Here is a 14,452-nt window from a genome sequence, read left to right on the forward strand (position 1 = left end):
GGCAGTAAGGCCAAGAGCTTGTTTTGAATATGGTCATCTGTTGGTACACTAGTCACCCTTGAAGTTGATTTACATTCGCATGTTACAAGAAGTGACCTTGGAAGAGATTTCGCACCAAACCTCAATTCTGTTGTGTGACACTCGATCGAGTGCCCCATTCACTCGGCCGAGTGCCACCTACTCGGCCGAGTGACCCACCTCACTCGACCAAGTGGATTGTCTTGACCTTTGTTTTGTCTATATTCGACCGAGTATCGAGTGGTTGACTTATATCTAGATGAGCGTGTTGACCCTACATGGGTGATATTTTGTGAATTGCTTACGTTGACCATGTTGTGTGGCATTTTGGTAATTTGATGAAAATAGTTAATACGATATAGGTAGATTGATGACAAAATAATGTAATAACCTTGTGTGATACATGTTAACTAATGTGGTTACAAATTGTGGGTGTGACATAGTGGTCATTTGTGTACATGTGTATTGTGGTCTTTCGTATGAGCGGAAGTATTGGTAATAGATGGAATGGATGATTGGAAAACACATGTGTGATCATGTGGTGGATTTGACGTGGTATATGCATGGCATAGTACCCGAAAAATGGGAATATTGAGCATAGCTGAGTCACATGACGAGTGACGTTGCATCATTTAGTTGTTTCATAGAGTCTGCATGTTCGTGATTGATTTGCATATAGGTGCATGTATGAGATAAGACGTGATAGTTATGTGTGTAGTAATATTCGAGTAATACCCCGAGACTTATGCATAGACTTAGAACCATTTGAGTTGGGTGTTATTATGGGATTAGGGTTTCGAACCGTGGGCTGGACCTTATACCTTGACGTTTGGGAGGCTCGTAGAGTAGGGTTATATCAATGGAATTAGGACCATATCTGATTTATTATGGATTTGCAATAAGTAGGAGAGAGTGTGGAACCTGGAACATGGTCATTTGTGGAATTTAGTAATGAGAGTATGAGACCGTATTTTGAGGTTGATAGTTGAACTTCGGGATAAAGTTCTCTCTTAAGGGGAGTGAATGTAACAATTCGGAAGTTTAGGAAAAAGGAAGTGCGGAATGTGGGGAAATATTGAGAGTTGTGAGGAAGTAGTGAGAATGGAATGCCGAACTTTGGGAAGAGAGTACACATAAGATTTGAGGGAATAGTCGGAAAGGGAAGAGTGAGGTGAAACTTCGGGGACAAAGTTTAGTTTAAGGGGGGAAGATTGTAATACTCCATATTTAATAATTAAAAAATAATAATATTTTATTGATACGAGTTATGTTGAGACGGAATAATAATGATTATAATAATAATAATAATACATTATACATGAGAGAGAGAGAGAGAGAGAGAGTTTTCTTTTTTTTGGTGTAAGGTAAGGTATATTGATCTCAAAAAAATTAAGTACATAGTGTCAAAAATGTTACAACCAAAGCTATCTTCTATTGCAAAACTGTATAAGAGGAAACAATTAATTATCCAAATTCGTCAACCATCGACAATCACTCGGCTTCATGGTGCTTGCATTCATCCTCAAAAGTCTAGCTTTAATATCCCTCCTAAGCTGAGAAATAATAGCTTCAGGCCTGGGAACCACCTGATTCATTCGCGCTTCATTTCTGGCTTTCCACAGAGCATACATCAGAGCAACATGACATGCTCCAATGTAGTTCCTAACCAACTTATATTTTCCTCTTCTATTTTTATACCAAACAACCAGGTCCTTTAAAGGGAACTGCACACTGATTATGTCATGCAGAATCTTCAGGCACTTCCTACTGAAGACACAGTCACAGAGCAAATGTTCATGCGATTCAGGTGCAGCCATACATAAATCACATTGGCCATCAACTTGGAGCCCCATAGCAATCAGTCTATCCTTTGTGAGTAGCTTGTGATGCATCCAAGCCCAAAAAATAAACGAATGCTTAGGAACATTGAGTCTATTCCAGCACACATACCTCCAAACTACTTTGGGAGCAGTTTGTCTTAACCAATTATATCCAGCAGCAACAGTATACTCAGCATCATTATTCAACCATCTATTGTTAGTATAAGCTTGTTTGAAAGTAGAGAGTGTGACTAATTTTCCTCCATGACCAACTGCAGTCAGGGGGAGAAACATAATCAGTCCAATCTACCCCTTTCATATAAACGTGATTGATCCAGCGAACCCATAGATGGTCTTTTTTTGATGCCAACCATCACGCATACTTTCCCAATTGTGCCTTGTTCCAATTTTTAGCCTGTTTAATGCCCAATCCCCCTTGCTCTTTTGGTAGACAGCAGATCCCCCAACTAACATTAGGAACTTTTTTGTAATCAGCTGCTCCACCCCAAAGATAATTCCTACAATAAGCTTCAATCCTCCTCATGATGCCATTAGGAATGAGGAAAATAGAGGACCAGTAAGAGTGCATTGTAGATAGGACAGAATTCACCAAAACAAGCCTACCAGCATATGACAACTTCCTAGTCCCCAACCCTCTAATGCGAGCTACAATCCTGTCCATCAGCTTCAAGACACCATTCTTAGTTAATTTCTTAGAGGAAATAGGAATCCCAAGATACTTAAAAGGCAAATTACCCTTTTTGAATCCTGAGACCTGAAGGCTGTCAGTCACAATACCAGCAGCCATTCCATTAAAATAGATATTAGTTTTCTCTTTGTTTAACTCCAAGCCAGAAGCAGCAGAAAAAGTAGCAAAGCCTCTCAAAAGCCACATAATAGATGATGCATCCCCTTTACATAACATAAGCAGGTCATCAGCAAATAATAAATGGTTCAGGTGCAAGGGCCTGCAAAGAGGGTGATACTTGAAAGAATCTTGATGAGCTATAGTAGCTAAAATCCTAGATAAATATTCCATACACAATGTGAACAAAAGAGGAGAAAGAGGGTCCCCTTGTCTTAGTCCACGCTTGCCCTGGAAAAAACCAAAAGTACTTCCATTTGCATTGAGAGAAAAGCTAGGAGTAGAAACACAAGTCATGATCAGATCAATAAACTTCAGAGGAAACTTCAAAGCAGTCAGCATTTGTCTTAAAAACACCCACTCAACTGTGTCATAAGCTTTCCTCAAATCTATCTTAATCAAACATCTGGGTGAGGCAGCCTTTCTATTGTATAATCTCACTAAATCCTGACAAATAAGCACATTCTCTACTATATGTCTCCCCTTCACAAACCCTCCTTGGTTACAACTCACAATGTCAGGAAGAATGACACTTAGTCTGTTACATAAAACCTTGTTGATGCATTTATAGAGAGTACTACAACAGGCAATGGGACGGAATTCAAGAACACTCCTAGGATTGGCACACTTAGGAATAAGGGTAAGCTTTGTAGTATTTACCTGTTTCAGCAATTTACCAGTTCTAAAAAAATCTTGCACAGCCTTAACAATATCAGGACCAATGATGTCCCAAGAATCTTTATAAAATTGGCTAGAAAATCCGTCTGGACCAGGTGATTTGTTAGCAGGAATAGAAAAAAGGCAATCTTTGATTTCAGCAGGGTTTACAGGAGCCAAAAGCCCCTGCCTGTGACAAGCAGTTATCAGTTTACCAGCTCTGACTGTAGGGAGATGAACATCAGTAGTGATTTTACTCTCCCCTAGTAAAGACTTGTAATAATTTAGAAAAGCATCTTCAATTCCCTCAAACCCAGATTGAAGCACACCATTCATATCTTTAAGTTGAAGTACAGAATTCCTGAGTTGCTGAGCTCTAATCTGAGAATGAAAGAAGTGATTATTTTCATCCCCATCCTTAAGCCAATCAATCTTGGCTTTTTGGCTTAGGAAACTATGTTGAGCTTTAGTCAATTCTCTAAGAGATTTAGCAGCTTCACTCTCAGCCTGAAGAATGTCATGATCCCTAGGATTCTGTTGCATTTGAACTTGGAGATCATCCAAAAGAGCCCTAGCCATATGCACACTCTTCTCAATATCTGAAAACCTATGCCTGTTCAGCTCTCTCAAAGGTTTCTTAAGGTTCTTGAGTTTAATGACAACCTGGTACATAGGAGTTCCATTCACAGAATGCTGCCAAACAGATTGAACCACCTCCTTAAAGAGAGGATCCAAACTCCACATATTAAAATACTTGAACTGAATTTTCCTTGCCCCCCTCAACTCCCTTCTAGAGCAAACAATAGGATTGTGATCAAAGAGGCACTCAGGTAAAAAAGACGCACATGCATCAGGATACATGTTCAACCAATCCTCATTAACCAAAAATCTATCAATTCTAGAAAAGTGTCTAGAGGACGGGTCTTGTTTGTTATTCCATGTAAAGAAAGCGCCTTGTCCTCTCAAGTCCACCAGATTACAAAGTCTACACAATCTCTGAAATCACTAATCTCATCCCAGGTCACATCTCTTCCTATCCTTTCATTAAAATTAAGTACACTATTAAAATCCCCACACACAGCCCATGGCCCAGTATGAGCAATCTTAATATCTTTCAATTGATCCCACAAATCCTTCCTATCCCCCTCATCATTAAAACCATAGACCACAGAGTAAAGGAAGCAATCCCCAGTAGCAACCTCAGTAACATGAACAGTGATAAGTTGAGCAGAACAAAACACTGTAGTAATCTGAAAATATTGAGGTAACCAAATAATCCAAACCCTACCACCATTATGATAATTATTATTATTGATGCCCTTCCATTGAGGTCCTATATTATTTAGAATACTATCAAAATCCTGACTCTTAACTTTGGTTTCAACCAGTCCATAAAGACCAATTTTATTTTGAAATAAAAATTTTTTGACATCCAACTGTTTATTGACCCCATTTATTCCCCTAACATTCCAAGACCCGATGCTATCCATTAATAATCTTGCCTGAAGAACCCTCATGACCCCCTACAGTATCTTTAGTATGAGACCCACTTCTGACTGTTTCAATAAAAGATCTACCCGGTGTTAAAGAACTCTGACCCGTCTGTAATTCCTGCCTGGTTACAATCATAACAGAATGAGGAGAAATCCTGGGAGTCTGAGGGACAGACCCTCCAGGAAAAGTAGTTCTCACAGGAGACCTTGGAGTAGCAGTCCCCAATCCCCCTGGTTGAACCACTGTAGAAGGCTTGGGTCCAGGTACCTTTATAACAGGCCTCCACACCCAAGTATTGGCCTTCTCCACAGGAACCTAAACACTTGCCTGTTTCTTCCTACAAACTTCTGAACCATGACCAATCCCTTTGCAAGAACAGCAAATGACCGGCTTCAATTCATATTCCACAAGTATACAGTTTTCCACACCTTTTTCATCCTTGAAGTAAAGCTTATCTGGTAATTCTTGCCCCACTTTCACCTCCAGCATGACCCTGGCAAAACCCAATCTGGTTTTCTCCTCAGTAGCACCATCAACATTCAGGAATTTGCCAACCAACCCAGCAATTTTTGACAGAGCCGACTTCCCCCAAAATTTCAACCCCAGACCACAGAGTCTAACCCAGATAGGAACAAAATCCACTCTCTTTTGTAAGACTGCTCTCCTCTGTCCAAGGTTTAATTATGAGTGGTTTGTTCTCAAAAATAGGAAACCCCTATTGTAGGACTAAATTTAAGCATTCCATAGTTGGAAACCTCACTAGAAAAACACCATTCGGTAAGAAAGCAATTTTCTCATATTTATACTTACCCCACAATCCCTTAATAAACCCTGATAATCGATCAGCAGGAGGATTCCCCCCTAGCACATAACATATAGCAGCAGTTTCCCAATATTTGATTTCAGTACTAACATCCTCTAAAGTAAGTTGTAACATCTCTTTCGAAGCAGCAGAAGAGGTAGTTTTGAAAGAGCGACGCTTACCAGAAACAGTTGTCCATGTACCATCATCCTCCTGTTCAGTAGCCTCCTGATCAGATTCGTCACTTACAAAAGTCTCCACAATCCCATCCATATTAAGAACCGGAATCCCCACTAGTTCATTAACATCTTTCGTATTTTTAGCATCCGCCGATTGTGGAATTCCAGTCTCTTTTCCACATGAAGACATATCAAGATGTAAATTACAGCAATTATTGAAAGATAATCGTGTTCGTGCTCGAGATTTAGATTTTAATTTTTGTAAAGATTTCTTAAGAGATTTTTTTGATACGATTTTCCTTGCCATTGTGCAACAAAAACCCTAAAAAACGTAGAGAGAAGGCAGGACTTTCTCTCTCATCTCTTCTAACGAAAACTATGAGAGAGAGAGTTAGGATCATGAGAGTCTAGCTTCTTAGGGTGAGTCCGTCCTACCAATCTAGACCGTTAGATTAACAAGATCTGACGCCTAAAATAAAGCGCTGAGTTTAAGGGTCGTTTCGTAATTTCCAGGCTTTATATAAAAAGCCATCATAGCCTGTTTCTATTATTCTTGCTCTCAACTATTTCTCTCACTTCAATTGTTCTCTCACGAAAAAGATTTTTAGAGTCGATTGTTTCGCGCTTTCTTCCACGGCCAGTTATACCTGCTTACTCTTCCAGATTCAACATCTATGGTGATTTGTGACATTTTAGGGGGCTATCATCAATGTTTAGAGAGGAAAATTTAGGTCTGACATTTCTTTTCTTCCTATTTTGCCATTTTTTTGTGATTAGGTGTTGTAATTGTGCATTTTAGCTTGTATTTAAGTCAATGAATTGTTCATATCTTCTTATGCTACTCATAATCTGTGATTTAATTAGATTATAATCATGGTATTTGTGCTAAATTTGGATAAAGTCTCTATAATCACGTGCTTCAGTTGGATCTGAAATTGTGAGATCATAAAAAAATATGTCACATAATTCTCGACGACAAGAAACACACTATGAGAAATCTACTAGCTTTAATTTTGTATTCAAACATTTAATGAATTATTCTTTGTTGGAAATCAAAATTCGTACGTATATTTAATGATGCGTCACATTTAGAGTTAATCAGTTGAATTAATAAGAGATTACTGTCAAATTACTCGAGCAATTAAGTCAATATGTGTCCTCTCTTCATTTTTAATGTTGAGAGGCTCATAGTTTGTTATGATGATGGTGGATCTCTATTATGATAATGGTTTGTGTGTTACAATAATGGCTTATTTGTGGTCTGATAATAGTGTGTATGTATAAGAATATTACAATATAAGTGTTAGTGTGCTACAGTAACGGCGTACAAGTGTTATAATAGCAGTGTAACCTTGTTACAGTAATGGCGTAACCTTGTTACAGTAACGGCGTAACCTTGTTACGATATTGGTTTAGCTTTGTTATAGTAACTATGTAGTCGTGTTATAGTAAACGTTTAGTTGTGTTTTGATAACTGTGTTACGGTAATGGCTTAATCGTGTTACAATATCAGTTTAACTATGTTACAATAATTGTTTAATCATTTGAAATAATGGTTTAACTATGCTCTGTTAATGGTTTACATGTGGTACTATAATGGTTTAATCGTGTTACTATAATTGATTTAGTCGTGTTATGATAACGGTTTAATCAAAAACCGATTTATTGTTTCTTGCATTTTGCCTCTTCTAACAGGTGGTGGACCAACAAAAGTTTGATTAGTGTCGTTTTGATTAGTGTCGTGTACGCGACAAGTATAAACTAAACTTTCAGATGAAATTTCAGTATACCTAATCTGTCGGATGCTCTGGCGTTTCCTGTACAAGAAATAACACCATTGCGCATTTTTAGGAGTGTTATTCTAATATCTAAAGTGTGTTATTCTATTCATATAAGTATGTTATCGTTAGTGTGTTATTCTATTCATACCTAATTTTTGTTTCAAATTTATTAAAGGCTATTAGCTCAAATGGTAGAGAAATTTTGCAAATTTGCACAAAGGTATGGGTTCGAATCCCATATAGCCTAGTTTAATGTAACAATCGAGTGACCATAATGTGCTGACATAAAAATATAGTAGCATTGATGATAAGCCATGGCCAATTAAGGACGAGCAGACCATCATTAGACTTGAGTTTCCCACTACGACATCTATGAACCTGGGATGGAGCTGCGTTTTATGAACCTAGGGAGGAGCTGTGTTCTAAACACATATAGTATACAAAAACATTAAGCTCACGAGTCTTTGACACCCTTGGTATCAGCATCAATTTTCTCCGAACCTTAGATCATCCCTCGAATCAGACGGGAGGAGGTCAACTATGAAACTACTACGAATATCTCCATGCTTAAGCAAATAGCTTATGAGATCGAATTTTACTTCGTGAGACTCACAATTTCACACTTGAACCTACCGAAGACTTGACAACAAACAAACACGGATGCTACTTGGTTGAACGAATCCAAACTGAATCCCTTCTGAATTGAGCATCGTTACCCTAGAAATCCTAAACTAAATTAAATTTCAATAATTTGAGATGTCATACAATGAATGGTTATCAGACATAAGCCCTAGAGACATCGAAAATTAAACCTATAACAAACCTTGCTTATGACTAGAACTTAAAAGATTTGGAGCGCATTCCAACATTAAAAACTGCCAGCAATCCTCTAATGCTAAGTAACTCTATTTGTTGTTTAACGTTAACAGTAGTACGTATTTAATAACCAACATGGGACTCGAACCCACATCTTGTGCATTGCACAAAGCTCTACTATTTGAGCTAATTGGCTCTACCACATCTTGTGCATTCCAAATTTGTCACACACTCAAACCAAACGTAGTTCTTACAAACAACATTGCAATATCCAAATTTGAATCAGAAATTGAAGCTCTAATAAAAAGGTAACACATAATGGAGAACTTTTTTTCCCTCTTTGAGCAACCACACAAGAAGTGGTACCCAAGAGGATCAATGCTGTAACACATAATTACACATACAATTGAAGTCTCATGTACACAATATAAAAGATCACTGAAAATTAATCATAATACTAAAGAGGACATAGATAATAAATATCTATTCCAAATTGATATGTTACAATAACTCAAACAAAATCATAACATGTTTACAGTAACAATAAATATGTACGTGTTGCGATAACAACTAATACGTTGTTAGGTATTAAGTGGTAAATAAAAAACAAAGTATGAAAAGGCACACACGATTTTAGTGGAAGGACTCTCCCACACCCTTATTGTATTAATCAACAAGGCCACTTACAAAGAACTCTTTGTAACACTACAACTTTGAGAACTCTCAAATATGATTACTAGGCTCTCTCTCACAATTCTTGGGTACAATTATGAGCAACCTATCCCACCCTATTTATAGGGTAGTACAAATATTCTCCTTACCAAAAAAGAGTCTACCTTCCTAATTCTATTAGGAAATAAATAAACTTTCTAATATCTTGTCTCTATTTTTCCAATAGGAAAATATTCCTAATTAATATGTAATATTAATTAAGAACTAACAAAATATCAGAAACGAATATCCTACTTTGTCTAGAACTCTAGACTTATATTTCCATATCAAGCCTATTTCCTAACAAACCTCCCCATAGGCTTAATATGTTAGTCAACCTTGATTAATGATGAACAACTTCACCGTGACGAACTCGTCCTGGCAAAGCGTCCCCTGAAACACAAACCTCTCCACAATGCTCGAGCTCATAGAGGTTTCTCTTGTTTCTTCTTCCTACTATAGCCACCGAGAACCCATTAGTGACCATAATCCTTCCGTCCCCTACATGAACGTTGTGCCCAAGTGTATCTAATCTCCCTATTGAGATTAAGTTCTGGCTTAACTTAGACACATGTCTAACCTCAGCTAGATGGAGTATTTGATTGTAAGGAAGCTTTATCTTGACCTCTCCGACTCCTTCAATCTTCACCTTTTCTCCAGTAGGTAAAGTTATGAACTTCCCCTCACACTTTTTATAAGAAGAAAAACTTTCCTTCTTTGTACAAATATGATATGAGCACCCGGAGTCTAAGATCCACTCTCCCTTAGCCTCACACTTCTCTTGTACCAAGAGCAATTCACCATCTTCACACTCGACCGCCACAGCTGCAACTCCTCTCTCCTTACACTCCTTCAATAATTTTAAGTCCTCCTTCACTTGGGGATACTCATATTGAATAGGTCCAAGTTCCTTGCAATAGTGACACTTCACCTTACGGCGCCCGCCCTTTTTTGAAGATCTACCGCCACTACCGTCAGCTACTAGTGCACCACCTACATCCGAAGTGCTCGAACTTGAGCCCTGCTTTGACAACTTGTCCGCTTCGAATAGAACAACGACAGTTTCATCCAAGGTTAAAGTTGTCCTTCCCACTAACAAACTAGTAATCACGTTACTATAATGATTAGTATTTGGTAGAGATGCCAACAACATTATCGCCTTATCTTCCTCCTTGAATGTCTCATCTAAACTAGCCAAATGGGTGATCAGGCCATTAAACTTGTAAAGATGATCCCGCAAATCGCCGTTCTCTTCCATCTCGATCTCAAACAAGTCTTTCTTCAAAAATAATTTATTTGCTAGGGACTTTGCATTGTATATGTTCCCTAGTTTTGTCCACAAAATCTTCGGATTGTCTTCATCAAGAACGCTATACTTGATTTCTGGTGCAAGGGCTAACCGAATAGTTGAAACTGCTCGTAGTTTCATCTCATTCCACTTGGAATCTTCTAGATCTTTGGGCTTCTTGTCCTCAAGGGTCTGGTGTAACCCTTGCTGTATGAGGATATCTTTCACCATGCTTTTCCATAACGCGAAGTTGTTCTTACCGTTGAACAACGACATCTCAAACTTACCACCTAATATTTTCTCCATCGCAGCGGAATCTTCAACCTAGCTCGGATGCCAATTTGTTAGGTATTAAGTGGTAAATAAAAAACAAAGTATGAAAAGGCACACACGATTTTAGTGGAAGAACTCTCCCACACCCTTATTGTATTAATCAACAAGGCCACTTACAAAGAACTCTTTGTAACACTACCACTTTGAGAACTCTCAAATATGACTACTAGGCTCTCTCTCACAATTCTTGGGTACAATTATGAGATATTCTCCTTACCAAAAAAGAGTGTACCTTCCTAATTCTATTAGGAAATAAATAAACTTTCTAATATCTTATCTCTATTTTTCGAATAGGAAAATATTCCTAATTAATATGCAATATTAATTAAGAACTAACAAAATATCAGAAACGAATATCCTACTTTGTCTAGAACTCTAGACTTATATTTCCATATCAAGCCTATTTCCTAACATACGTGTTACAATAACAACTTATGTGTGTTACATAAACAACGAATCGACGATATTACTCCAATGATCGCTATGTTATTCCATAGATTATCAGTCGAAATCTACGATTTCTTTTGAATCAAATATTCTGTTAACCTATGATCTATACAAATTAAAGCTCTAATAAAATTGAGGGAGACAAAATCGAGTGATGTAAATCAAATGCTTTGCTATATTATTCCATAGATTATAAGTAGAAATTGACGATTTTTTTGAATCAAACTTTCTGTAAACCTATGACCAACTAACTACAATCTACACGAGCACGAATCCATCCAAATTATCGATCAAACAAAAAAATGCAGAAAAACATTCAAAATCAACTAAAACCCATACAAATCCTATAAAGGTAAAAGATATTGCAATCTGTACAAATTAAAGCTCTAATAAATAGGAGGGAGACAAAGAAATCAAAACTGCAATTGAATTCATTCTTGTTGTCGTTAAATTTGGACATTGATTGTCTTAATTTGGATATTGATTGTTTTAATTTATTTATTGATTGTTTCTGTTTGAATCAGAAAGAAAAAGTAAAGTTGGAGAGAGAGTGAGACTTGAGGCGAGCAATTTTCTACTGCCTTCATACTATAATTTGAGTGTTTTATTTTCCAGTTTTGATCAATCTTCGCCGTTTATTTTACTAGATCTAATGGTTCTATGTGATAGGACGAACTCATTTAAAACCCCGAACTCACCGGTTCCTTCTTTGTGTATATATATATATATATATATATATATATATATATATATATATATATATATATATATATATATATATATATATATATATATATATATATATATATATATATAGGTGGGATCGGGTGAGAACGAACATTCGGTGAGAACGGTGAGAACGACCTTATTAATAAACATTTAAAACAAGAAACCCACGCAAACATTCATCGCACATCTTCATCCATAACTATGTACCAAAAAAAAACATCTTCATCCATAACTAACACTGCCGCCTAACACCATATTCACATCCAGCCGTCGCTGGCAGCCACCACGACCCACGCTGTAGACATCACCCCCCACCCCATATGTCATCGGTGACGTCGCCGACGACCCGAAACTAGGCCGGCCGCCACAAATCACCATGGGCAACCCTAATACACTTCCAAACTTACGCTTTTCCGACCACCATCACAACCGCACTAACCCTATTTGGTGCGTCTTTCCGGCCACGAACCGCCTCCCTTCACCTTGTCCTTGCCACCGCCGTCGGTATTAAATATTTGGCGATAATCACCGTTCTCACCTCGTATTCGCGATTTTAATCCGAGATTTACTTGAAATGAAGTAGATTTTGAGAAAATAATAGCAATTTTGGCTTCGTCGGAAAAATTTGAGTCTGAAAACACCATCGTCGATCGAATTCAAGTATACTAATGATGGTGGTGGTAACCAACAGCTTTTCGACGATGGATTAGGGTTATTTAGGCGGTCGGTGATGTTGTCGGTCTCGTCAGGTGGACCAGGCGATGTCGCCGGCGATTTATGGTGTGGTCGCTGACGTTGTGACGGAGTTGGTCAAGGTGGCCTCGGGTTACAGCCACACTCTCCGGGAATAGCAAAAAGAGTTGTGATTGTGGCTACATTAATTTACTTCCTAGATGCATTTGTAACGTCATCAGTTATATCAAATATTACGTACGTAAAAGGTGTCTTTATTTTTAGGTACGACAGTTGTGTTTCAGAGACGTTAATTATGTAATTAAAGTAAATTTGTTTGTAGATACATTAAAAATATACAAATTTTCATTTGTGACGAATATCGTTTCCTATCATAAATACCCATTAAGAGGTGAGTGGGAAACACATGGGGGTGCCCCACCTTGTCCCCCTCTCCCTTTTTGTGAGAGGTCACAAGCTTGTGACGGGATTAGCCTGTCACAAGCAAGACTAACTGTTAAAAATATTATCAGATACATTAATTCGAGAGGGAAAAAGTGTATCTATCATGAAAAAAAAATGTATCTATGATAATTTTAAGTGTATCTAAGTTTTGGTAAAAAGTGTATTTGTGACATATTTTAATATATCTAGTGCGTTCTCACCGTAGATAGATTGAGATATATGTTAGATACACTTTTTTTTTTAAACAAAATCTTAGGTACACTAAAACATATCGTAGATTATAATTTTAGATACATTATTTGACAATGTAAATACATTTTTTGACGATGTAGATACATTTTTTTTTCCCAAATATCAAATACATTTATATACTATCGTAGATACGCTTTTTTTCATGTATCTTAGATACATTTTTTCCCATACTAGGTACATTTTTTCCTTGCTAGATATAAAAAAACGAATTATATAGTTACACTAAATATTATTCTAGATACACTAATACGTGAACTAGATACACGTATAGAACAAGTATCGAGTACACGAAAAATAATCCCAAATTAAAAAACCAATTAAAACTCCCAAATTACAAGCCTGATCAAATGCCATACGGACAACAACACAAGTGAGGGCCAACTGTCAAACATGTAATATATGCGCATTGTAGTTGCCACTTTTTGTCCACTCTCAATCTCATCAATTTCCATGCTTACGTCTATACTCTCCACTTTCGTCGTCAATCTAATAATCAATGTCTTTGTATTACGGTTCCCTTTCTCCCCGTTTTCTCAAAAATGGTTCCATCCCGAAACAACCATCTATCTTCTTTTAATACATTAATAACACCCAATTCATCAAATTCTAAGGTTTATGCAATATCAAATGACGATACTCAACCCACATAAAAGATGAAGCTGAATTAATGAATTCAAATTATGAAAATCTGGATGTCATATCCCGACCTTGGTCGACACTACAACTACTTCGACCACCTTCATCGGCATCGCAAATCTGGATTATGAAAATCGAACCAGAAATTAGAGTAGGATAGAGGATACATAAGGGAGTTTAACCTGATTTATCCACAAATATCGTTTCCAATGCATCGCCGGTAGGGAGGATGGTGGAGATATGGTGAGTCGAGGAGGTAGTAGTCGAAGTCGGAGGAAGGAGAATCGAGATCTGAGGTTCCCGAAACATGAAATATCAGGGGTTGGTGATGTTGAATTGTGTCACCACAATTATGCCGGCATCTGGGATGTTCTCCGGTGGTTTTCCAACGTTTCTGCTAATTGACGGCGGCGGCGGCAGATAATGGGTGGTGGTGGATGTGAATGACATATGAGTGTGTTGTGTGAAAAGAAGAGACGCGATTGGT

General features: G+C 37.5%; 1 protein-coding gene across 1 annotated transcript; it reads right to left on the reverse strand.

The window, feature by feature from the left end:
• Positions 1-1,478: 1,478 nt before the first annotated feature.
• Positions 1,479-2,132, reverse strand: LOC141607552 (uncharacterized). Its single transcript, XM_074426906.1, has one exon. The coding sequence runs from the start codon at positions 2,130-2,132 to the stop codon at positions 1,479-1,481; it is 654 nt and encodes a 217-aa protein (XP_074283007.1).
• Positions 2,133-14,452: the final 12,320 nt, after the last annotated feature.

Source organism: Silene latifolia, chromosome 10 (assembly GCF_048544455.1).
Source record: "Silene latifolia isolate original U9 population chromosome 10, ASM4854445v1, whole genome shotgun sequence".
Taxonomy (NCBI): Eukaryota; Viridiplantae; Streptophyta; class Magnoliopsida; order Caryophyllales; family Caryophyllaceae; genus Silene; species Silene latifolia.

What these genes read in the sequence shown, in the direction of transcription:
- LOC141607552 (XM_074426906.1), bottom strand. Translation starts at nt 2,132, where the DNA reads ATGTTTCTCCCCCTGACTGCAGTTGGTCATGGAGGAAAATTAGTCACA.